The sequence below is a fragment of the Benincasa hispida genome, chromosome 8 (genome assembly GCF_027475165.1).
Source record: "Benincasa hispida cultivar pf3 chromosome 8, pf3_genome.v1.1, whole genome shotgun sequence".
NCBI lineage: Eukaryota > Viridiplantae > Streptophyta > Magnoliopsida > Cucurbitales > Cucurbitaceae > Benincasa > Benincasa hispida.
The window spans coordinates 7,952,471-7,978,397 of NC_143485.1; the positions used below are offsets into that span (position 1 = coordinate 7,952,471).

General features: G+C 37.2%; 1 protein-coding gene across 7 annotated transcripts in view; it reads right to left on the reverse strand.

The window, feature by feature from the left end:
- The window catches only part of MOM (ATP-dependent helicase family protein), a 56,482-nt gene that overhangs the window by 23,648 nt on the left and 6,907 nt on the right, over positions 1 to 25,927 (reverse strand). For 3 of the 7 annotated variants that reach the window (XM_090316479.1, XM_090316482.1, XM_039038645.2), the window contains exons 5-11: positions 19,792 to 19,922; positions 11,901 to 12,094; positions 11,575 to 11,705; positions 10,212 to 10,508; positions 8,023 to 8,178; positions 5,978 to 6,229; positions 5,590 to 5,730 (exon numbers count right to left, since the gene is read on the reverse strand). In XM_090316479.1, the coding sequence (XP_090172605.1) occupies positions 5,590 to 5,730; positions 5,978 to 6,229; positions 8,023 to 8,178; positions 10,212 to 10,508; positions 11,575 to 11,705; positions 11,901 to 12,094; positions 19,792 to 19,922 (1,302 nt within the window). Of the gene's footprint in view, positions 1 to 5,589; positions 5,731 to 5,977; positions 6,230 to 8,022; positions 8,179 to 10,211; positions 10,509 to 11,574; positions 11,706 to 11,900; positions 12,095 to 19,787; positions 19,923 to 25,927 lie in introns of all 7 variants that reach the window. The other 4 variants (XM_090316480.1, XM_090316484.1, XM_090316483.1 and 1 more) reach the window with 4 other exon arrangements.

A 25,927-nucleotide genomic window follows, 5' to 3' on the forward strand; every position in this document is an offset into this window, starting at 1 on the left:
CTATTCTTTTGTTTGGATCTTTGAGTCCCCTTGTATTCCAGGAAATTAGCTTCATTGCACTTTAGACAATAGAGGACTGCAGACAACGAGAAGGGGGAAGCTTCAAGCCAACACAATTCCACAATCCTTAACAATGGATGTTAAATGATCTGGAATCTCAGATGAGTGTAATGGGGAAAAGCATGAAAGGTGTTGCTCCAAGTTATTCACCTTAGCTTCATTAGAAAACGGAGTCTGTATAGATCCAAACCATTGAAGTCTTCTTGGGCACTGTCCGCTTGGGCTGAAACAAGCTCCAAATCTTCCAAATCTTCACTGCTCACACTGAAAGGAGAGTCTAAATCTGAATCACATTTTCTTGGTATAAGAGAGGAGGAACAAGGTGAACTTTTCACGAAATTATTATTTGAGTTAGGGATGGTGAAGTTTGAGTGCTTGAACTGCTTGGAGGAAGGAGAGGGGTTACCCGAATTTGAGGAAGAAAAAGGGATTTGAAATTTTGTGCAACAAGCCTCCAGCAAGTCCGGGCTGGTTTCTGCTGCTCTTGGTTTGATAAAGCTCAAATTCTCATCAAACTGGCCATCTGAGGAGTCGAAAACTTCTAAGAGACTAAGATCTCTTCTTTCCACTGATTCTCTATCTTTTGTAGCTGTCCATCTGTTGATGAAGGAAGTTCGTTTTTTGGCAAAATGTTAAGGAAAAGGTTTCCGAAGTCTAGAGTGGTTCTGTCGAGAAGCAGAGGAGACAGGGGACTTACTTGGAAGACCGCTTGAGTTTAGATTCTCATTGGCTATATTAAAGCAGATGTCTGAAGACTGCTTTTTTTATGCTAACCCGCAAAAGCCTCTGCGACTCTTCAAGTATCCCTGACTCATTGGGACTCTTTGTGTGTCGGTTGGACTGCCAAGTTAGGATGCTCCCTGAGATCAATTAAGGACTTCCCTCCTTGATTTAAATGTGACTCTTCACAATCCTCTTTGTCGTTAAAACTAAAAGAGCCTTTATTAGCACCCAAATCAACAGGAGTTGTCTCTTTCCTCACCATCTATTAATAAAGGAGGATTGCTAAACGAGGGGTGCTTCGCTTTCTGCACTGACAACCGGTTAATCTTCTTTAGAGAGGCTTTTGGGTTCCGCAAGTAGTCTGGAATTGACTGGGAGGATGTAAGAAAGGACCATTCTGATTCCACAACAATTGTTTCAACACCTTCATCCTTCAAAACTTGATTCAAATGGATTAAGTCTATTGGATTTGAAATATTCTTAATAGATAAGCTTCCATAAGTAATTGTAGGCATATCTATACACTCAATATCTCCAAAATTCAAATAAATGTTACCAAAAGTTTCGTTCTTAACTTCAAATGGTCACCGGCCAGAAACCACAAAGATTTCTTTTAACTTTGATTTTAGCTTCCAAGGAATTTGTGAGATTGAGAGTTTCTGTGGCTATGGATTCCAGGCCACCAAAATATGCTCCAATTGCTTCAAAAGTGTTCCTACACCAAAAATCTAAAGGAGGATTTTAATTGATAACCAACCCCCAAAATCTTCCATAACTAAAGGCCTACCATGCCTTTTCGAGTTCCATTTTTCGAATAATAAATGAAAAGAACCAATTAACTGCCACTTATCTTGAACTTCAATCAGATCTTCCAACACTCGTTGTCCAACCTTGATTAATGCTTTATCTGCAAACAGGGGGCAAATTAAAACGCTAGAATTGAAGGCCACTCTGAATTCTTTTGCTATTTCCTTCCAATCATTGAATGCAAATAGCCTCGAAACGATCCATAAGTTGTTGAAATCTTCTTTGACAACTTCAGAGTCCTTCTGTACCCAGAAAAGGTTCTTGCTCTGTTTTGCCTTGGCTGAAACAGAGGGATGTGGCTGATTTTTAAAGAACTCGTTTGAAGACTCTAGACGTGGAAGAATAGAAATCTTTTTCCCTATCATCACATCTGAGAAGCTTCTTACATGAATCCTTTGAGTATTGGTCGTAGGCCTAGCTGTGCTGTGGTGAACCAATTTTGATGAAGGCTTCTTTGGCAATAGACTTTTCGATCAAACAGAGGGAACTAAAGGACTATTGATACAAGAACTAACCATTTCATTAAAGTCTTGCCAACCAGAATTGCCATCCTCATAAGGTATATGGATATTCTTCCTTCCTTCTGATGTAGCCCAAATCGCACATTCTACAAACCAAAGATCTTTCCTACGAAATTTAGCTAGGCGAATAAAACTCTGATCTACTCTTTCCTTTAGTAAGAAGAATTCAAAGGTTGGACCACTCAAAAGTCTACAAAAACTGGCGTGAAGCCAATGAGCTGAAGTCGTTGATAAGAAAGTCTTCTGACCTCTTTTCATGTCTTCCTCCCAAAAGTCGTTCTCCACTTGCCACATACAGAAGAAATGATCGAGGATACAGCAGCTTTTTAGCTCCATTGCGGGAGAGAGCAGAGATAGCAAGCTGCAACAGAAGGAGGGAGGAAAGACGAAAAGTAGGAGGACAGAGGGGACGGGTGTGGAGTAGAAAGATGAAGAGGAGAAGGACGATCGGGGAGAAGAGAGAGGGCCATATACACATAACCTAGAGACAAAATTCTTGTATCTTAATCTGAACTTACCTTTACACTATAGAAAGCAAACCCAAAAGAGACTGAAAATCAATAATTTCCTCATCCGTTACAATCTTCAGAAATTAATAATAAACCATGAGGAGAGAGACATCCCAAAGATCTTATACCGAACCATTAGAAGATAATGAAATTGCAAATAACCAAGGTAAACATAACTTCAAAGGGGAATTACTAAGCTATAGGTCATGCCAAAGAAAACCCTATTTCCATTTCCCAATTTGAAACGAGCAAAGGAATCCACCCTCTTCAAAAAGAATGAGGCTCATTGATAAATCTCCAATCCCATTTATAAGGGCCAGATTTCAGTGCTTCAAAAGCACCAATTCCTAAACCTTCGTCACTTTGAGCATTAGAAACTAAACTCCACCGAACAAATGATTTATTTTACCTCTCCTTGCCTCCCAAAATGAAATGATCGAGCGATCCAAATCCAGAATCCAAACTGACTTTCAAAGACATAAGAAATAATTACATGTTATATAAAGAAATACATGAAAAGACCAAATAAAAAGGGTTAAACGGCCTCCCTGAGATAAGTTAAAATGCTTCCATCTATCAAGATTTTTCTAAACTTTATATAATGTAGGCTGCCAAAAAAGTATGTTTCTGGGATGTCCGCTACGGAGAAGCCTAAGGTAATGAATCAGAAAAAATTCAATCTTTGAATTGAAGTAGCCTAAAGGATAAAAGGAAAGAAATCTTCGAGAATAAAATCAAAGACTTTATTATCAATTAAACATTATGAATAGAAGAAGACAATTACTCTATTATAGAGAATTGGAAAGAAAACTGATCCTAATCCTAATTAATGAAAGAAACTCCTCCTAATCCTTATAAACCAAGAAAACTAATTCTAATCCTAATCAATCAAGGAAACTAATTCTAATCCTAATAAATCAAGGATTTGACCAAGATACCTTAAGTCACTCTAATCCTACTACACCATTCTATCCCTCCCAAAAAAACTCGTCCTCGAGTTCTAAAATAAAACCGAAGACTACAATAAAATAAAAATAAGCATCCTTGACATCAAAATACAATGAAAAACATAAAAGAAATCCATCCTCCAAGCCGATTGAACACATATAATAGTATGACCTGAAGAAAAAAATATACAATCGAACAATGTTTAAAATGAGTTGAGTTAATTCGGTAAAAAGTTAGGGCTTGGTTGGTTTCTATTTGGGCCCGGTTGGATTAACGGGGGAAAAATGAAGATAGCCAAAGTTGGGTCAGGTTGTGCGGATCGTGGGGCCAAAATGAAGGGAATTGGTTAAAGATCAGTTTGTGTGGGGTTTGGGCAAAAAGACTCATCGCACTGTTGAAATCGAGGGTTCTTATTTCTTCCTTCTCCACTTCGTCTTTGCAAGCAGCAACATATGATTCTTCTTTCTTTTCTTCCTCCTCTGTAACGTTGGTGAATTCACGTGGGAACCTTAAAATCTTTGGTCCGAGTCGTAGAAGTAATGGGTTGAAAATAGTCGCACAGCTTTTCCCTACGAACATGTTTTCATCCTCCTCATTACACGCAATAACACAAAAGGTTTTGTCGCCTCCTTGACTCCTGTAACTTTGTTTAATAATAGGTTTGATTCACCTTTGTCTTCGGTGGTGTCACATTCATCATTGTTTTTGCTTGAATCCATTTCATTTGTCTCTTCTTCTTCTTCTCCTCTTTCATTGCATGTCTTTTCTTCTTCTTCGTGTGATTGGTCTTCCCCTTCAATTTGGCTTGCTTGAATTTCACCCATGAGCTTCAACCATGATCCGTTTGAGTTTTCTTGTGCAAATTCACAACTTCAAGTGATTTCAAGCCTTCTTGAATTTTCCCCAAAAGACCCTAAATTTAATCCATTCCTTTCCAAAAGACCTCCTCTAATAGATATTCTTATTTGAATATTTTTGTTTTCTTGAAAATGTTTCAACCTTTATATTGGTGTTGAGATGATTCGTGAGTGTTCTTTGACGTTGAACATAATAATTTCTTTCACATTTTGAATCATTTTTTTAATCATCCAACTCCCAAATCTTTCGTGATTTCTTGAAAAATTGGTTTAATTGGATCGTCAGGCTCTATGTTGATAATGTTGATTTGTTATCCATCCCAAATTGCATTAAAATCTTCATCAAAGTAGCTAGAATTACTAAAATCAAATTTCCAATATAAGTAATGATAGAAGGCAATATTATTACATTGAAATTCTTCTTTTGAATTACTTGAGTCAGAACTCCAACACTGTTTTTAGGAGGTTCACTTATAAAATCTAACCCTTACTGAGAATACAACAAAATGAGCCCTAACGACCGTCATCCTCCTTGAGAGCCTAGTGGAATGATAGTGGGCTTATATTTAATCAGGTGAGAGTACCCAAATGACATCAATTTTCTTTTTAGAATTGAACAGCTTTTTAGGATAGAGGCTCACCCCAAATAGATTGATAAAGAAATTTGTGACTCAAATGACCTTTTGAGGATAGAGAATGTGCAAGTGACTTGGAGGAAAAAATCCCATTTTTCTTTAAATTCTAGCAACCAAAAAGCCCATTTATCTAGCGACTATAAATATCATGATTATACGTTTCTGTATTTTTATACATTTTATAATTTTTTTCTAACTCAAATGAATCTCTCATCCTGTTCTTTATCCAAGCCGTTCATGGGTTTTTCTCAACAGAAAATTTGTCTTCATTCTTAGTGTTTTTATTTTCACCAATCACTATCGTTTGTCGCTTGTTTTTATTTTCACCTATTATTATGTTGAACATTAGTATTTTTCATGTCATCAACAAAAAATGTTATTGTTCAAATAAATAAATATATAATGAGTCAACAGTAAAGATCAAATATGAACCACTAATATTTATACACAAATATTTATAAATGGTAAAAATTCCAACATAAATAAAATTGTGAGGAGTTAATATCATAAACCACTCACGAGAACAAACCTTTAGCTGATCAGAAAGAACAAGAAGCCACATATTTCCCTTCAGCATCTTCATTTTTTCAAAATGTGAAGAAATTGTTGGGCGTTGACACTCATCAACAATTATTACTTCCCAATTTATACAGTTCAATACATCTAAATCCTGCAGAGAAGGATGAAATGTGAATGAAGTTCCAAGACTTGTTGTAGTATAGTTCAAAAGCAAAAGAGATCAGAAAAGGATTACTATAGACGAGATATTGGATAAAGTAATTAAAGTAATTGTCATTGTTTAAAGGACTCTAGTGTACTATCCCCATATTATATTATCAAATGAGAAACAGAGTCATTTCATATGGATCCCATAATTTCTTGACAATAAATTATCAACTAGAAGGGCAAAGTATTACCTCTATCAATACTTCCGGGGAGCAAATCAGAGCTTGAAACATCGGGCAATTTCCCTGGTAGAACTCTAGATCTATTATATTTTTCCGCACATTTTTGTTTCCCTTGTAAACTACAGCACTGAAAGATGGAGCAAAATGCAATAACTCATAATCCCATAAACCAAGTGCTGTAGAAGTTGAGATGATGAGAAAGGGTCGGAGGACATCAGGCTGCAAAGTTAAAATGAATGCAATAATCTTTGCCATGCGATCCTGCAGTTAAAATCTCCTTTCATTATATTACACATTTGACAACCTCAGCAACAAAGCCAGGAGCTAATACTATGATTCTAAGAGAAACATCGCAAATACAAAGGAGAAATGAACAAAGCAGAAGAATACAATCGAATGCAAATAAGGGAATAGGAGCAACAGTGATCAACTACCATAGCAAATCCTCTTAAATCGAGCTCTTTCATTTTGTACTATTATTTTTTTTTTTTATAAGAAACGATTTCATCGATGAATGAAATAATCTATCAGATGTACAAAAGAGCCTAATCAAAGGGTGTACAAGATCAGATTCCAATTAGCAAAAAGGTAACTTAGACTTTTAAGGGGCAGTAAATATTTACACCAAAAAATGCATTAAAAATAGATGAATCAAGAATATATTTTTTTTTTTATGATTTTGAGTTGTTGAAGATCCTATCATTTCTTTCCCCACAAATCCTTGATAAAACCGCACAAATGATGCTGGACTAACTCACTGCCTTGTAGTCTTTGAAGGGATGATCCACAAGAATCAATCTAATCCAGTCTACAGATGCAAGTGGGGTAACAAAATTCCAAATGAAGACACTGGAGATATCAGCCCATATGGCCTGTACAAAAGGGCAATGGAAAAAAATGGTGATTCAAGGTTTCACATAACAAAGGCAACATCATGATGGAGAGTGCTTGATCCAATGGCATCTAACTTGAAGTCGATCCATGGTATTTAGGCAAGAATGACATATTTTCCACAATAGGAAATTTATCCCATTTGGGCAACGTAACTTCCATAGATCACCAAAAAGGGCATTGTCTATGGATGCATCGGAGAGAGTTAGTTAACAAAAAGGTGATCTGGTGGGAAAATAGCATTATCTGTGGATGCATCAGACCCCAGCTTAATTCCAATAGGAAAATGAAATCAAAGCGATTGTTTTCGGATTTCTATTTCTGGTCAATGGAAGAGGAGAACAGTCCCATCTACAAATTATAGATAACTGATAGGTAGAGAGGAACTGCCAGTAATGATAAACAGGAAGAGTGATACTTGATGAATCTACTCATACCGCCATAAAACCTCTGTGAGATAAGAGTGTGCCAAGATAGTCGCAATAGAGACAAATGGTGATAACATATCACCTTGCCTAAGCCTTTCTCAATGGCATGATCTTGTGTTGAGGCCTCCTATTAATGATGACGGAATAGTTTGCACCAGAGATGCATCCATAGATCCATTACCTCCAAAGTGTACCCAAGCCTTTGGCTTTGAGGATGGCATCAAGGATATCCCAATACACTTTGTCAATCGCTTTCTCCAAACCAAGCTTGAAACTCAGTCCTCTTATCTTATTTGTGTTCCAGACTTCAATGATCCCATTAGCACTTAGATAAGCATCAAAGATTTGCCCACCCGAAACAAAGGCTTGGTTCAAGTAAGAATGTCTGACACCATATAATTACAATATTGTCATTTTATGGATACGTTTTTCTCAGGTAGATAATCGGGATATTCAGTATTCTCTACAGGCCCTCAACAAGCTGAAATATGGTATAGAGCTATCATGAAACTTAAAACTCATTCAACTCAAAATAAAATACTCCCTGGTTTCCTCTTCAAACCGCAGTTCTTATGCAAAGCTAAGAATTAGAATAGAATTCGTTATTCCGATTCATATTTATGATGAAAATTGAAAATTATTCAAGGATACCACCTCCAACAATAATATCAAATAGTAATCTGCGGTATAAAAATCACTACTCCCTATAATGCAGTATCTTCTGTGTAAGTTCACCTGGTCATCGATCACAACAGCGTTTTTCCCCTCATGCCAAAATTGACGAAGCTTGTTGACATAACTTAAATAATTATCATTAAAGCCACAGGTATCTTTATCTGTAAACTGGGACAGATTAACCACAGCAGTTCTTTTCTTCTCCAGCATCTGCAACTGGTAGAAAGACATCATTAAGATGCATATATATCAAGGAACAGGAAACTACAAAAATAAATTTTCCAATGGCATAAAAGCAAGAGCAGCAAGCCAATAGATAGAAGAAATTCACAGTGATCCCAGAAAAAAAAAAAAAAAAAAAAAAAAAAAAAAAAAAAAAAAAAAAATGGTAGAGCAAGTAAACCATAAGAAAAGGTGTTTTTTTCTCATAGGAGAAAAAGAAATATACTAATACTGAAAATAAGGAAGCAAGACTGAGAAAGCACATATGAAAGGAAGAAGGGCAAGAGAGGAATTCTGCTCGGAATGGAGATTAAGGTGGTGGGGACAATTGGGTGGTTATGCATTTCAGCGAAGGAAACTCTGTATGGACCGCAAAGGGAGGTTTAAAAGGACTTTTTCAATGGAAGAGCAGGGTGTGAAGAATTTTGGCTATATGGCTGAAGCTAGGGGAGAGAATTTCAGACCTTCTTAAATGTGTCTAGGTATTTGGTGGTTTTGTTTTTTTAAATGAAAACAAAACTTTTCATTGATAAAATGAAAAGAGGCTAATGCTCAAAATACAATGTCACATAAAAAGCTAGGTATTTAGTGGTTTTGTGATGGTGTTCCTTGTTCTTGTGCATTTTCTATTGCTTTAAAGACTTTTGTTGTTACTTGAACTATTGTGTTCTTATTTCTAAAATTATCAATATATCAGGAAAGGCTAAATTCCACTGTATTTTGGACATTGTGGCTTTTCCTGTTAAAAGGAGATTTAGAAACTTAACAAATACATCTGATCTTTAAAAATAAAATGATTCTAAAATTCTCGTGTACAGGAGAACTGAAAGAAGCTAACAAGTCCGTGAATGTCCAATGGGGTCCAAATCTAAAATCAAATAAAATGGAAAATTAACTTTGTCTTTCATGGCCCAAAATGTCCAATTTTTCAACAACCAAAAAGGGACTAACAAAAATATAGGTTGAATAAAATGAAAATAACCAAGACAATTGCAATGGGATGAGGGAAATACAAACAGTGCTGAGAGCACCCTAGAAAACACAAACATCCTAAGTTCATAAAATGGACTAGGAACCTATCTTCCATCCCACTTAAATGGAACACAGATATGTATCATGATATAAAACCCAGAATTTCTACTTGTTACTCTTTTAACTTTCCACTTCTTATTTTTTATTTTTTGAAAAAGGCACGAAACTGAAATGAAAAGAGACTAATTCTTTCCACTTTTTATAAGAACTATTTCATTGGCTAGAAGGTTTTCAAGGACAAGTATGGTGAAGAGCCAAGACTTAACCCAGGTCAAGGATAGCATAAAACACTCTCCAGTAAACCAAGATCATTTGAAGAGGAAAGTGACAAAACCCAAAGAGCAGCTAGAGGCTTAATATCAAGTTATTCTCTATCTTCGATATTCGTTGGGCATTTTTTACGTGTAAAATGCGGGATAATGTTTTACAACTTCTATGTGGCCCATACATGAACTCGAAGGCATATATTTTTGGACTAGTGCAGTCAAAGCTATTCTTTCTGAGCTGTGGATGGAAAGAAACCAACATACTTTTCAGGGGGAAGCTCATTTGAGCGTTGAATGTTTTGAATCAGTTCAGTTGAAGTCTTCCTCATGGTGTTCTCTTTCCAAAAGTTTCAAAGGGTTTTCTATTCAAGATATTCAGCGTAGTTGGGAGAGTTTTGTAGTTCCTTTTTAAATAGCTCTCTCCTAAGTGTATTGCTTACTTTATGTTCATTGCTGATTTTGTTTTTATTTGATACTTTTTGTTTCCCTGGTATCTTGGAGCATTAGTTTGTTTCCATTCTCCTATGGTATCCTTCTCAAATAAGAAGCAAATGATTAATGACTGAAACATAAAAATAAAAAAAAATAAAAAACATTTAAGGAACTAAATTTGACTTGTTCATGTAGGGTGGTTCTGAGGTAGCCAAATACACATACAAAAAGTTGTTTTTTTTAGCTGACAACAAAGAAGATAGCTGATCATAGAAGTACAAACTATTCTGAATCTACCTCATGGTCCTCGTCCCCTTCTGAGGCATGGGAAGCTAACATGGCCTTTTCATAGCGGCTTTCATAATCTTTCATAAGACGTTGACCATCATGTGAACTTAGAAATGAAGCATTTTCCAACTCCCATGTTGCAAATTTGTAATCAAGGCCTCGCCATTTAACAAGCCACTCATATTGGCAATTCAATTCAGCCCCAGAAAATTCTCCATCATGCTCCTCACATAGCTTAGCAGATAATAACAATCTCTTCTGTAACAAACGCTGTGGAACAGCCCACGCTTGCTTCCACCTTGAATACTGAAAGAAGAGTGTCATCACAGTGGAGAAAGATCCATCTTAATTAATAAAATATAAAATAACAACACTAATATTAAAATACAAACTATTTACCACGGCCCGTTCCCATCCCATTCTTTCTTTTTTTAAAAAAAAAAAAAAGAATTTTTCATTAATTTAATAAAAAGAGACTAATGCTCGGATTACAATGAGACTAAAATAAGAATAGAAATCCTGAGAATACAAAATAAGCATTGAAAGTGTGCAGAAATAAAGCTATTCAAGGAAAGTAAAAGCACCACAATTCAAACATATATTTTGCACCAAAATATCCCAAACCTATTACATCATATTCTATCCCCTGAAAATGAAGGAAAACCCATGTGGTAAGTGTGAAGAAAATTCAATTGGGGTTGGGTTTAATTATTTCAGTAGGTTTAGGTATGGGCCAGGTTGCAGACTTCATCAAAAAAGGATGGATTTCAAAGATTTCAAATTGGCGTCAGGGCTGGGTTTGATTTTGGGTCAAATTTTGTGGGGGGTTGGCTGAAAAACCCAATAACATTATTATATTATAAAAAAAATTGACAAACAAAATTTTTAATTAATATATTGATAAAAGAATTAATTTCCATGCCGGCCACCTACCTAGGAATTAATTTCCTACGAGTTTCCTTGACACCCAAATGTTGTAGGGTCAGGCGGGTTGTCCTGTGAGATTAGCCTCGGTGCATGTAAGCTGGCCCGACACTCACGGATAAAATATATATATATATATATATATATATATATATTGAATAAAGAATAATGCTCAAAGATACAAATACATGCCCTTAAAGAGGGGAGAACAACAAAATAAACAAAAAATAGACAAATGATACTAAGATTTTTGGATGAATGACCAGAACACTTCTAAGAAATTAATGAAGAAAATTCAACTCTTGAATGAGTATATGCAGTATGCCAATATCCATTGAGATATGCTAAATTTTGCAACATTAAATTCCACAAGCTAAATATCAAGCAATGAAAAAAATGAACTTCTAATTGAACAAGATAACAACTTTTAGAAAGAACAATTCAAAACCTGATTTTTCCTGTTGAATCTTGAAACAAGGCTCGAGGCTTCCAAAAGCAATTCGTTCTCTGGTAACCACCGATTATGAGCATGAGCAAGATCTTTAAATTTCACAAAATATTGCTTCTGCCTTTGCAACCCTTGAAGATAATAACAGATAACAAAGGATCTAAAACAAATTATATAATTATCACATAAAAAAGAGGAAAAACTGAAAATGACAAACCAAAAGATTAAAGCAAAAATCAGAAAAGTAAAACGGTAACACTGTATTTTGAACATCTACAAACGATTACTATCACTTATATAAGGTTGAATCATTTAGTAAACCATACCATCAGTATCCGATATCTCTGTTTCTCTTGTATCCCAGATGGACTCGACACCCTTTGACACAGCATGGACACCAAACTTGATCTTCCTTCTAATACACACCGGACAGTGCCAAACTGCAAGAGGAACATTCTCCAAGGGAGGATCTAAACAAGAAAGATGGAAGCTTCTTCTGCATTCTTTTCCTTCACAGCATCTTAAAGTAAATGCAAAACAAGATACACATATAGAAACCAATCAGCAAGATGACTTCAGTTTCAATATAATTACAGCTTCGAACAGCTATATGCATGATAATAAATCTTAAATCAGTAAGAAAGCCCATGTGTTGTAAAAGAAACTAGGATTCTCTCATGCGCCATGCCCATATGTTGCATGTCGTCGTTCTTCTCCATTCTAGATCTTTAAGTTTTGGTGAATTTTTTATAATAAGACAAGTTAGAACATACTTCGGTTGTTATAAGGAACATTTTTATCTCTTCATGGTCATCTACTATGGGGCAGTCAAAACTATAATTTCAAAGAATCAAGGGTTTTCGAAGACAACTCATTAAGAAAAAAAAAAAATGAAAGAATACACGGGCATACCAAAAAAAGAAAAAAAATCAGCACTCATTTTCAACAATGTTTTATCAGCCATGAAGGGGATAAAAGAAATCTTAGATTGAAAATAAACCTAGAAAGTATTATGAATATCTATCCAAGAGTTGTGGGCTAGCAATCTCAGAATCACCAAGATAGAATTGAAGTTCATTTCCACTACTTATTTTTCTTTCCTCACTCAAACTTCTAATGAGTGCTGATTTTTTCAACTTCTAAGAGAATATTACATCATTTTCCAGAAAACTAACCAACCATTCTTTTTAACACCAATGGGTACATGTAATATATATATTTCTACCTCCCAAAGGTGGCTAAACAATGCATTCAAGTCTCTATCCCTGTAGAGATCTATTGGCTAAACGAACAGTCCCAGAGGCATCCCTAACTTTCTTACAAAAAAATTGTGTGCACTGGAATTGGAATTTACATTCATTCAGCCAGAGAATTTTCAAACCAAATCAAATGAGAGAGAGAAGGGAATCTTCAATTTTTTCCTTCATGTCTACAACAAAACTCATCATTTTCAAACCAGATGCAAAAGTAAAGGTCACAGATATAGCAGCTCATCATCTCCATGGAAATAGAAGAGACTAGGTGGCGGCGGTTGGGGCTGACAACAAAGTAGAAGAGGGAGGAGGGAAAAGGATGGGTTGAGAGACAAAGGAAAAGAAGGGGAAAAAGAAAAAATGGGCTAAGAAGTAGATCAGGAGCTGTTATGGAGAAAAAAACAAGAAAGATGGTGGATAAGTGGACGACGGATGGCAATCGATGATTGAGGGTCCCGGGAGTGGTAGTCAAAGACAATTGGGACAGTCGGAGGCTTGTCAAAAGGGTGGCTAGGGTTTTGGAAGGGAAGGGTTAAAAGGAGAGACAAAAGAGCACGCCAGACTTAATCAGAACTTTCTTCTATCTTCCTTCTAGTGTCAGACCGTTTTTATCGAGAATGAAATAAAGGATATGCAGCAATAAAAGGTTTCTTCGCCTCATTCACAATTAAAACTAAATCAACTGCCAAAGCAGACTAATTAATGGGCAAGTTAGAAAGGACCTCATGATTAAAAGGTAGCTATTGTGGAAGGCATTTACAATCTCGAAAAATCCTCAAATTTCTCTTAGTCCAAATTCTCTAGATGATAACCTGCGGTTTTTGTCAACTTGAAATGGTGGTCATATAGAAGCAACTAGAGCCATTCTTTGGAATGTGCCGGTGGTCAATGTTCCATCCAAAGGCATTAAAGATCACATCCCAAGAGGCTTAGGGATCAAAGGGGAAGTGTTTAAGAATCATCGGTGGGCCTTAATGAAGATTGTTACTTGGAACACAAGAGGCTTTGGGGATTCCTCAAAAAGATTGCTTCTAAAAAGATTTCTGAAAAAAGTCAATCCGGATATCGTCCTTATCCAAGAAACAAAAAAAGACAGAAATGAGGACTCCTTTATCAAAAGCCTTTGGAGCTCAAAAGAGGTAGGTTGGGACTTGGTGGAAGCTAAAGGAAAATCGGGAGGCTTACTCACAATGTGGGATGAGAGCAAAATTCTAGTCTCCTGCAGTTCAAAAGATGAATTCTCTCTTTCAATCAAATGTCAAACGTTAAACAAAAAGATTTGCTGGATTACAAATGTCTATGGCCCTTGTGATTACCGAGAAAGGAGAAGATTGTGGGCAGAATTATCCTCTCTGGCAGAGAAATTTGATGATATGTGGTGTATTGGTGGAGATTTCAACAGCATTCGAAGAAGGCATGAGAGATATCCAATATGTAGAGCAACAAAGAATATGAATAACTTCAATAAGTTCATCAGATTAAACAACCTGCTGGAAATTCCACTCTTGAATGGCCCATTCACTTGGTCTAGGGAAGGTAATGGTGCTTCCAAATCTCTCCTAGACCCATTCACTTGGTCTAGGGAAGGTAATGGTGCTTCCAAATCTCTCCTAGACCGTTTTCTTGTATCAAGCACATGGGAAGAAGTTTTTGATAATTCAAGGGTTGCAAGACAAGCTAGAACCATGTCAGACCACTTTTCTCTTACCTTAGAAGCAGGAGCTTTTGAATGGGGGCCCTCACCGTTTCGATTTTGTAACAGCTGGTTGAGCAACAAGGACTACTATAAAGAAAAATCTCTAAAAAGGAAGGAAAATCATAAATGGGCAGGTTTTACTCTCTCCACAAACTTAAGAGAAACAAAATCAGTCCTTAAGAAATGGTTTCATGATTATGGAAAAGAGAAGAAGATGAAAAAGGACAGCTTACTAATAGAAATTCAAAGAAAAGACTCTCTAACAGTGGATGTATCTCCTCGGATCGGTGATGAAGAAGCAGCCTACTCCTTGAAGGCAGACCTCCTAGCCTTATACCAACTAGAAGAAAGAAGCCTAATTTAAAAATGCAAGCTAAAATGGTTAAAAGAAGGGGACGAGAACACTTCTTTCTTCCACAGATTCCTATCTGCTAGAAAAAGAAAGAATTTGATTGCAGAATTGCTTAATGATCAAGATATTCCAACCAAATCCACCCGAGATATTGAAGATATCATTTTGGGCTTCTACTCATCATTATACTCAAAAAGTAATGATCCTCGAGCCATTCCAAACCTTGATTGGTCAAGAGTCTCAAGAAGTCAAAATGAGCAGCTGGTAGTAAGTTTTTCTGCTCTAGAAATCAAGCTAGCAGTGAAAGGGTTAGGAAGAAACAAGGCACCAGGGCCAGATGGCTTCACACCAGAATTCTTCATCCATTTTTGGCATCTTCTGAAAGACAACCTTATAAAAATGTTTGATGATTTCTACAGCAACGGTAAGCTCAATTCATGTATTAAAGAGAACTTTATTTGCCTAATTCCAAAAAAGTCAGATGCAGTGAAAGTCAAAGACTTCAGACCAATCAGTCTCACTACCCTCTTGTACAAGATAATAGCAAAAGTCCTAGCTGAGAGTCTAAAAAGAATCATGCCAAGCACAATAGCCCCTACTCAAAGTGCCTTTATTGAGGGAAGACAGATCCTAGACCCCATCCTAATTGCAAATGAAGCAATCGAGGACTATAGATCGAAAAGGAAGAAAGGATGGCTTCTAAAGCTTGATTTGGAGAAAGCATTTGATAGAGTGAAGTGGTCATTCCTTGAAAAAGTCCTAATTGGGAAGAATTTCAGCTCAAAATGGATCTCTTGGATTTTGGGGTGCATCACCAATCCAAAATTCTCCATCTTTATCAATGGAAGGCCTCGTGGAAGGATAGTTGCAACTAGAGGAATTAGGCAAGGAGATCCCCTTTCTCCTTTCCTCTTCATCCTTTTGGGAGAAGTCTTAAATGCCTTAATCAACCGGTTACATGAGAAAGATCGTTTTGAAGGTTTTTTGGTTGGGAAGGATAAAGTCCACGTTTCAATTTTGCAATTTGCCGATGACACCCTTATCTTTTGCAAATATGATGATGATATGCTAGAGTCTCTTCGGGCCACTCTTGACCTTTTTGAATGGTGTTCTGGACAGAAAATTAATTGGGAGAAATCATCTCTTTGTGGTAAAAAAAATAGGCCAAGACATGCTGAATAAGTGGGCAGAAAAGTTCAATTGTAAAGCGGAGCAACTTCCCCTTCTCTATTTAGGACTTCCATTGGGAGGTTACCCCAAAAAGATTGATTTCTGGCAGCCTGTTATTGATAAACTTCAAGGCACTCTTGATAAATGGAGAAGATACAACATTTCAAGAGGAGGAAGAGCAACCCTTTGTAAGTCAGTACTCTCGAACCTCCCCACTTACTACATGTCTTCCTTCTTGATTCCTAATAAAGTGTTGCATATCTTAGAAAGAATATTGAGGAATTTCTTTTGGGAAGGCCACAAAGGGGGTAAACTAAATCATTTAGCCAAATGGGAACTTGTGACTAAATCTCATGAAGAAGGTGGCCTCGGTTTGGGAGGCTTAAAAGAGAAAAATCTAGCACTTTTAGCAAAATGGGGCTGGAGATTCCAGCTTGAAAGCTTTTCCCTTTGGTGCAGAGTGGTCAAAAGTATACATGGCAGTAGCATTTTCGGGGGTCACACTTCCGGTAAGGCAGTGGGCAGCCTTAGAAGCCCATGGATCAGCATTTCAAGGGCTTGGTTGAAGGTGGAAAATCTGTCGGTGTTTGTTTTGGGCAATGGGCTTAATATTGCTTTTTGGTTAGATGCTTGGATTAGCAATCTTCCCCTTTCATCCAGATTTTCCAGATTATTTAGATTGACCACTCATCCAAACGGTCTTGTGAGGGAGCATTGAGATCACAGCACCAACTCTTGGAGCATCTCTTTTAGGAGGTACTTACAAGATGAAGAGATTATTGAATTTCAAGATTTGTTAAGTCTCATTTCTAACCTAAAGGTGCAAGATCACCCTGACTCAAAGGTTTGGTCTTTGGAACCCAATGGAGCTTTCTCGGTTAAATCCTTAATCAACTTTCTCCGCAAAGCCCCCCGAATTGATCCTCTACTTTATGAAGCTCTTTGGAAATCAAAAAGTCCAAGGAGAATAAACATAGTCCTTTGGATAATGGTTTTTGGATCCCTAAACTGCTCAAGTGTGCTGCAAAAAAAGCTTGCCTCCCACTACCTCTCCCCCAATATGTGTGCTTTGTGTAAAAAGAATGGGGAAGACCTACAGCACCTATTTATCGACTGCTTTTATGCACAAAGCTGCTAGTTTTCGCTCTTCAATATCTTCAATTTGTGTTATTCCTTTGGAGCAGATTTTAGCCTAAATGTGCAACAATTGTTGATAGGGCTAGTTCTCAAGAAATCACACCAGATTCTGTGGGTCAATGCTGTTAAGGCTGTGTTAGCTGAATTATGGTTTGAACGAAACCAAAAAGTCTTCCAAGACAAGGAAACCCCGTGGTTCTCAAGATTTGAAGCTGCCAAGTTGAAAGCCTCTCTTTGGTGCTCCCTCTCAAGCCCCTTTGCAGCATACTCTAGTCAAGAAATCAGTCTAAATTGGCATTCATTCCTTTCTCCAGCTTTCTGAAGATCTCATTGCTTCGTTTTTAGTTGTCTTTTTGTTATGATTTTCCAGTTTCTCTCTTTATCATTTCAAGTATTGTTTCCCTTTGTATCGCTTAATTTAAAGGCTTTTCTAGAGTTAAGATGTGATGAGGAGTGCTAAGGGGGTGTTAACCTAGTTGAGATGCCCGGGTGCACCTGCTGATCCTTATGAATTCCTTGTAAATTGAGCATTAGTCTCACTTCATTTTCTTAATGAATAAAGAGACTTGTTTCCTTTTCAAAAAAAAAAAATAATAAGGATGAGTGAGCATTTCTGTGATTCTTGGTAATGACAGTCTGTCAAAAGGATTAAAGACAAGAGTGGTTGATGTCCCTCAAAGAAAATTTTATCTTCTTGCGACAAAAATCCTTCAACATCTCCCTGTAGATCTCCTTGCTGTGGTTTTGGCTCGAGGATACAAGGCTGGTGAGCAGGATATAGTACAAAAGTCCCCTTTTTATCAAGCTTTCAAGGTTAATAACAGGATTATATAGTCCTCACCTAGGGGAAGCTCCAGAAAAACAGCAACAATATTACATAATCTTCACCTTCAAAGAAAATTGAACTTGATAGAAGGTAAACCAAGGACTAAGCTTGGTGGTAGGACTACTACCATAAATCTTCAACTTCAACTGACATTTGTTTAAAAATTAGAAAAAGAAAAAACAAATAAAGAAAAGAAGGTAATATTCTTATCTGGATAATGAGGAACAATTTGTTGAATTGTTCTGAGGTTCTCCAAAGAAAGCTTCCTTCACATTACTAATCTCCTATGTGCCCTCTTTGTTTGAGGGATTGTGAAAATCTGCAGCATCGATGCTTTACTGTTGGTATTCAAGGCAAGGTTGGTGGAAACTTTTTACTATTTTCTACATTCTGTAGGTCTTCTCCAATTCATATCAGGATAATGTCCAACATTTATTGGTGGGTTCAGTCATAGCATCAAAATCGAATGTTTTACGACTAATTCGATGAAGGATTTATTATCAGAGTTATGATTTGAGCGCAATCAGAGTTTTCCATAACAAGTCCTTATTCTAGGATGATCCGTTCGATTCTTCTCGTCTGAAGGCCTCTTCATGGTGCTCTCTCTCCAAATGCTTTGTAGGATATACTATTCAGGATATTTGTCTTAATTGGAATGCTTTTATGTTACCATCTTAAATTAATTTTGTTTTACGTGTATTTTATTATTTGTTGTTCTTATTCCCCTCATAGGAGGTTCTTGTACTTTTGAGCGTTAAGTCTCTTTTCATTTCATCAATGAAAAGTGTCTACATGTTTCCTTTCAAAAAATAAAAATAAAGAAAAGAAGATCATAAAGAAAATGAGGAAAAGAATTTCTAATGAGCTAATACACGTCATCGTACAATTTACTTTGTAATATTTTTTTCTAAATGAAACAACCACTTTTATTAAGATAAAATGAAAGAATATAACATAAGAAAATCAACTTTGCATTATGGAAATCTAAAAAAGTCTCAAGCATGTCAATGTTCTTATTTGGATCATGCTTAAGGGTACTTTGATGTGGATTCTTCACAACATATTTTCTTTGAATGCACTTATTCTCGGCATCAATGGGATATGCTTCTATTGAAATTTAATCTTATGTGGGTATTTTCCAACACATTGAAGGAAAATATTTTTCATCTACAGATTGGTCCTTGGTTGGGTTCATGGATCTATGATTGTATGGTCAAATGGTGTTAAAGCTTTTCTCCCTGAAATTTGGTTGGAAAGAGATCAACGAATTTTCCACAACAAGAATCTTCCTTGGTTAGGTTGGTTCATTTTGGCTCGCCTCAAGGCTTCTTCGTGTGTTTTCTCCAACTCAGTGCATGGAATTCCATTTAAGATTTATGTTGCAATCGGCAAGCTTTCACTTTTCCTTTGTAATCTCTTGATTTACTGTTTTTATTACTTTCGTATACATTCCCTGGTGGAATTTGTAATTTTGAGCATTACTCTCTTCATTACATCATGATTCATTTCTTGTCAAGGAAAAAAAATAAATCTCTTTTTTTATGTCTTGTTAACTTGAGATCTAAGAAATATTTCCAAGAGGGTGGGAGGCTAGGAGATTATGTTTCCTGTCAATTGCTTTTGCAATATCTTCTTTGACCGAGCCTTTTTTAAGTGTTTTCCTTTGACAATCACAACATTCCTCATCAAACTCAACAACAAAATAAATTCTCTCCAACCAAATGGTTTTCATGTAAAAAATATTCAGGAAAAAAATGATAAACCAATAAAAAATAGTACCCACAAGAGTTTTCCCCCAACTTTGCAGATAAGGCATGCATTTGGGTCGATGTCCAATGATGCTTTTTCCAGTTTACACCAAACACAATTTACAGTAGGATCTGTAATGACATTGCCCATGGACTTCCCTCTATCCTACGACAATAAACCAAAACACAACATTCAAGATCAGTTCAATAGAATGTAACCTTCAATGTTTTTAAGCACGAGGACATGGTAAATTCTATGGAATAGAATTTTTTTAACAAGAAAATTCTATCAATTATAAATTAAATATTCTAAAGTAGAAAAGATGAATTACTAATAATGAAGATATAATACAGTAAGAAAAACAAGAGGATGATGATGCAGGGTTATAAAGGAAATTCCCGTCTGTTTCACATATTGTAAAAGGAAAAAATACACTGGGAAATCAGCCCTGCAGTACAATGAAGATCCCAATTGCGGCCATGGATTAAAGTGGTTTAGAAATTTACTGCCCAACTGAAACTATTTTAGCTGTTATGTCGGCAACCTAATGTTAAAGTAACACATAAGATATTAAATCCTAGATAGGCAGCCCTCTAAATCTTTTATCGTTACATGGTCCTCATTGACCAATAGCCCAACCCATGGTGGTTGGCAATGCAGCTAAATCAACATTTTTTTCAATATAAATTAACACTCTCTAGACACATGGGGATCAATTAGAGCTGCAAAAGCAAAAATAATATAATTAAATGAAGAAACATATGAAGAACCACAACCATATGACCGCTGAACAGAGGAATCTCCATTTGAAGTTGTTTACACTCAACTATCTATAATAATTATGGATTTATCCAAGGATCCCCATTCTTTTGACTTGATTCAAGAGGCCAAGACAATGGTTGAGCGAATTAAACTCCTTCATGAAGAAGTGACTGAGCACTTCAGGAAATCCAACGAGCAGTACAAGGTTGCAATGGACAACCATCAAAAAATTAACAACTTTGAAGTTGGGGATCTCATTATGTTGAAATTGGACCCTTTCCTGTTCTCCAAAAGCTAGGAGAAACGCTTGCAGAGTGGAGTGACCTTCTAAGATGAAAATTTCTCCCACATTCAACATTGCAGACAACTTTGAATATCACCCTCCTAATGGGTTCTAGCTTGCTGAATGAAAGAATTGGAGAGTTACTACAGTTTTTCTTTTGGCCAACTTGAGGACAACTTTCTTTACTCTTCGGGGGAAGGAATTGGTGCAATAGTTTCGGAATTACTTTAGTTAACCCACAGTTACTGTTTAAAATTTAAAAACAGTTTGTTTGTATAGCTGATTGTATACCTAATTTTTTAGTTTATCTTTTATTAAGCAGTTACTGGTTAATGGGTGGGTAACTATTTTAGTTGGCCAAGCTCTCTTTATAAAGGAGCTTGTGTGCATTGTTTGATGATGATCTATCTTGAATTAATGAAAATTTTCAGCAAGAATTGATTTACATCAGGGTTTCTGCAGATCTTCTTGAATTAAAACCAAGCATAAGATAGAGGAGAAGAGAAAAGCAGGAAAATGCTCTCCCTCTCTCCTCCCTTTCCAAACCTTCCGGCCTCCTCCCTCCTCCCTCTCCCCCCCATTCCCCCTTCCCCCCCTCCCCTTCCGATCAACAACCTCTAGCTTCCATTCTCCCTTTCCCCTTCTACTTCTCACCCACCCCTCCTATCCTCTCACTCTTCTAATTCTCGCCCTCCCTCTGTTGTAGCTTGTTTTCTCTGTTCTCTACCGCAATGGAGATAAAAAGTTGCTGCATCCTCGATCATTTCTTCTGCATGTGGCAAGGGGAGAATGGTTTTTGGGTGGAAGACATGAAAAGAGGTCAGAAGACCTTCTGATCAACGGCTTCAACGCATTGGCTTCACATAAGCTTTCGTGGACTTTTGAGTGGTCCAACCTTTGAATTCTTCTTACTAAAGGAAAGAACAGATCAGAGTTTTATTTGGTTAGCTAAGTTTCGTAGCAAGGATCTTTGGTTCGTAGAATGTGCAGTTCATCAGGAGGAAGGAAGAACATTCATATACCTTACGGAGATAGCAAGTCTGGTTGGCAAGATTTCATTGAAATGGTTAGTTCTTGCATCAATAGTCCCCTAACCCCCTCTCTTCGACCGGAAAGTTTGTTGTCAAAAAAGTCTTCATCAAATTTGGTTCACCACAGCACAGCTAGGCCTTTGATCAATCCTCAAAGGACTCAAGTAAGAAGCTTCTCGGAAGTGGTGAAAGAAGAAAAGACTTCCAGTATTTCAGATCCAGAGTCTTCAAACAGGTTCTCCATTAATCAGCCACATCCCTCTGTCTCAGTCAAGGCAAAACAGAGCAAGAATCACTTCTGGGTGCAGAAGGACACCGATGTCATCCAAGAAGATTTTCACAACCTTTGGATCGTTTCAAGATTATTTGCATTTAATGATTGGAAGGAAATAGCAAAAGAATTGAGAGTGGCCTTCAATTCTAGTGTTTTAATCAACCCCAATCAAGGTTGGACAAGGAGAGATGGAAGATCTGATTAAAGTTCATGGTAAGTGGCAGTTATTTGGTTCTTTTCATTTATTATTTGAAAGATGGAACTCGAAAAGGCATGGCAGGCCTTCTGTCATGGAAGGCTTCGGGGGTTGGTTATCAATTAAAAACCTTCCCCTAGATTTTTTTAGGGGAAATACTTTCGAAGCAATTGGAACATACTTTGGTGGCCTCGAATCCATAGCTGCAAAAACTCTCAACCTCACAAACTGCCAGGAAGCTAAAATCAAAGTCCAGAGAAACCTCTGTAGTTATGTGCCTGTAACCATTGAAGTTAAGAACGAAATTCTTGGTAACGTATTTCTGAATTTTGGAGATATTAAGTGTATAGGTGTGCCTGCCATCACTTATGGAGATTTATCCATTAAGAACTTTTCAAATCCAATAGACCTAATTCGTTTAAATCAAGTTTAAATCAAGTTTTGAAGGATGAAGGTACTGAAACAACAATAGAAATGGAATCTGAATGGTTTTTCCTTACAGCCTCCCAGTCCTTTCCAGATTTCTTGCGGAATCCAAAAGCCTCTCTAGAGACTTTCCAGCTACCAGCACAGATAGCGAAGCACCCTTCGTTGAGCAACCCTCATTCATTAAATGCGGGCGGGAGCACTTCAGAGGAAAGCGAAAAGACATCTTTAATAAGAGTCAGCCCCAGCCGATTTTGAAGTTATTAGAGGCCATTCTAGTCTTAATGAGAGAAAGGAATGTGAAGAGTCGCATTTTATTCAAAAAAGGAATTACCCTTCTGACCTCAGGGAGTCTTTTAATTTGGCAGTCCACTCGTCACACAAGAGAACTTCATTAAGTCAGGAGTACTCGAAGAGGCGCAGGGGTTTTGGCGGGACAACTTTCAAAAGGGTGAACCTTCATATACCCTCTGTTTTAATTTAGCCAAGGAGAACATTAATCCAAGCTTTTTTCCAAACAATTCCCGTCTCCTCAGCTTCTCATCGAACCAATTCAAACTTTGGAAACCTTTCCCTAAGCACTTTGTCAGAAAAATAACCTCTTTCATCAACAGATGGATAGAAACAAATGATGATGTTTCAGGGGAAAAAAGAACTCTCAACTCAGATGATCAGCCAATTAAGAACTTGGGTAGTATCATACCAACTATAGCAGAAAACAACCCAGACTTGCTAGAGGTTTGTTGCACAAAAATTCAAATCCCTTCTTCTTCCTCAAACACGGATATTCCCTCTTCCTCCTCCAAGCAGTTTAAGCACTCAAACTTCACCATCCCTAATTCAAGTAACATTTTCATAAAAGGCTCACCTTGTTCCCCTCCTCATACAAAAGAAAAGAAGACTCGGAGTTAGAATCTCCTTTTAGTGTTAGCAGTGCAGAACTAGAAGACTTGGAACTAACTATAGTCCAAGTGGATAATGTTCAAGAAGTTGTTATTGGCTTGGATCTACAGACTCAATTCTCCAACGAAGCCAAGGTAAAAACCTTGGAGCATTGCTCCACATGCTCCTCCCCATTACCCTCATCAGAGATTCCAGATCACTTAACATCCATTGTTAAGGATTTTGGATTTGTTTTGGCCTGAAGTCTCCCCCTTCCGGTGGTCCGCAGTCTTATATCACTTTATGTACAATGAAGATATTTTCCAGGAATACAAGGGGACTCAAAGATCCAAGCGAAAGATTAGCGCTCAAGAGAATCCTCAAGAATCAGAATCCGAACCTAGTCCTAATACAAGAATCAAAAAAGGAGTTTGATGCTGCCTTCATCAAATCTATTTGGAGTTCAAAGGAAATTGGTTGGGAATCAGTGGAATCTTTTGGCAAATCTGGTGGTCTATTAACTATGTGGGACAGAAGCAAAGTAGAAGTAATCGAATCACTTAAAGGGGGATACTCCTTGTCAGTCAAATGCTCTACAATGTGCAAAAAAGTCTTTGGATCACGAATGTATATGGACCAAATGACTACAAGGAAAGAGATTTGTATGGCCTGAATTACTTGCCCTTTCAGCCTACTGTTCAGAGGCTTGGTGCTTAGGAGGAGATTACAATATAACAAGATGGGCTCATGAAAGATCACCTATAGGCAGATATACTAAAGGGATGAGGCATTTTAATAAGTTCATTGATGCAACCAACCTTTTGGAAATTCCCTTATCAAATGGGAAGTTTACTTGGTCCAGGGGAGGAAGTTCTTCCAAATCTTTACTAGACAGATTCTTCATCAATAAGGAGTGGGATGAACTCTTCACTAATTCAAGAGTAATTCGCCAGGTACGCCTATTTTCAGACCATTATCCATTGTTATTATACGCAGGCATAATTAGTTGGGGCCCCTCTCCCTTCAGATTCTGTAACAGCTGGTTATCAAACAAGGAATGTGTCATTTCCATTGAAAATTCTTGGGAAAACAGCAACATAAATGGGTGGCCAGGATTCGTTATCAATGCAAACCTCAGATTGGTTAAAGCTGCACTAAAAAATTGGTTAGCTAACTACCAGAAATCCCTAACCCGAAAGGAAGAGACCTTGCTAAAAGAAATAGCTAAGAAAGAAGCTCTGATCGAAACTTTGGGCTGGGATCCCGAGGTGGCTGGTTACATCTCGTCATTAAAAGCTGACCTAATGACCAGCTGGCAGAAAGGGATCTTATTCAAAAATGCAAGCTAAATTGGATGAAGCTGGGAGATGAAAACTCTAGTTTTTTCCATCGATTCTTGGCAGCAAGGAAAAGGAAAAATCTAATCAATGAGCTACTAAATGAACAAGGGTGCCTACTAAGTCATCTCATGAAGTGGAACGCCTTATTCTAAGTTTCTATGACACCCTATACACAAGATCCCCTGGTAACAGACACTTGCCAGTTTTCTTAAATTGGCCCCGAGTCACACAATCACATAATACTTCACTTATTGCTCACTTTACTGAAGCTGAAATTGTAATGGCTATTAAATCTCTAGGGAAAAATAAAGCACTTGGCCCAGATGGATTTACAGTAGAGTTCCTCTCAAGATTTTGGTTCTTGGTCAAAGACAATTTTATTAAGTTATTTGAAGACTTTCACAAGGTGGAAGATTGAATGCATGTGTGAGAGAAAACTTCGTTTGCCTCATTCAAAAGAAAGAAGAAGATGCAGTATCCGTTAAGGATTTTAGACCTATCAGCCTTACTACCTTAACTTACAAGGTAGTTGCAAAAGTCCTTGCTGAAAGATTGAAGAAAGTCATGCACTCCATCATCGGCCCATCCCAGAATGCATTTATTGAAGGGAGGCAAATACTAGATGTAGTCTTGATAACTAATGAAGTGGTGGAGGATTACTGAGTGAAAAAGAAAAAGGGATGGATCCTTAAACTCGATATGGAAAAAGCTTTCGACCGGGTGGATTGGACCTTTTTAGAAAAGGTTTTGGTTGCAAAAAACTTCGACTCTCGCTGGATCTCTCGGATTTTGGGCTGCATTCAAAACCCTAAATTCTCTATCTTTATTAATGGAAGACCTCGAGGCTGCATTCTCGCATCTAGGGGGGTTAGGCAAGGTGATCCTTTGTCCCCTTTTCTTTTCCTTTTAGTAAGTGAAGTGTTGGGCACCATCATTGACAAGCTGTACGGAAATGGCCTGTGTGAAGGATTTGTGG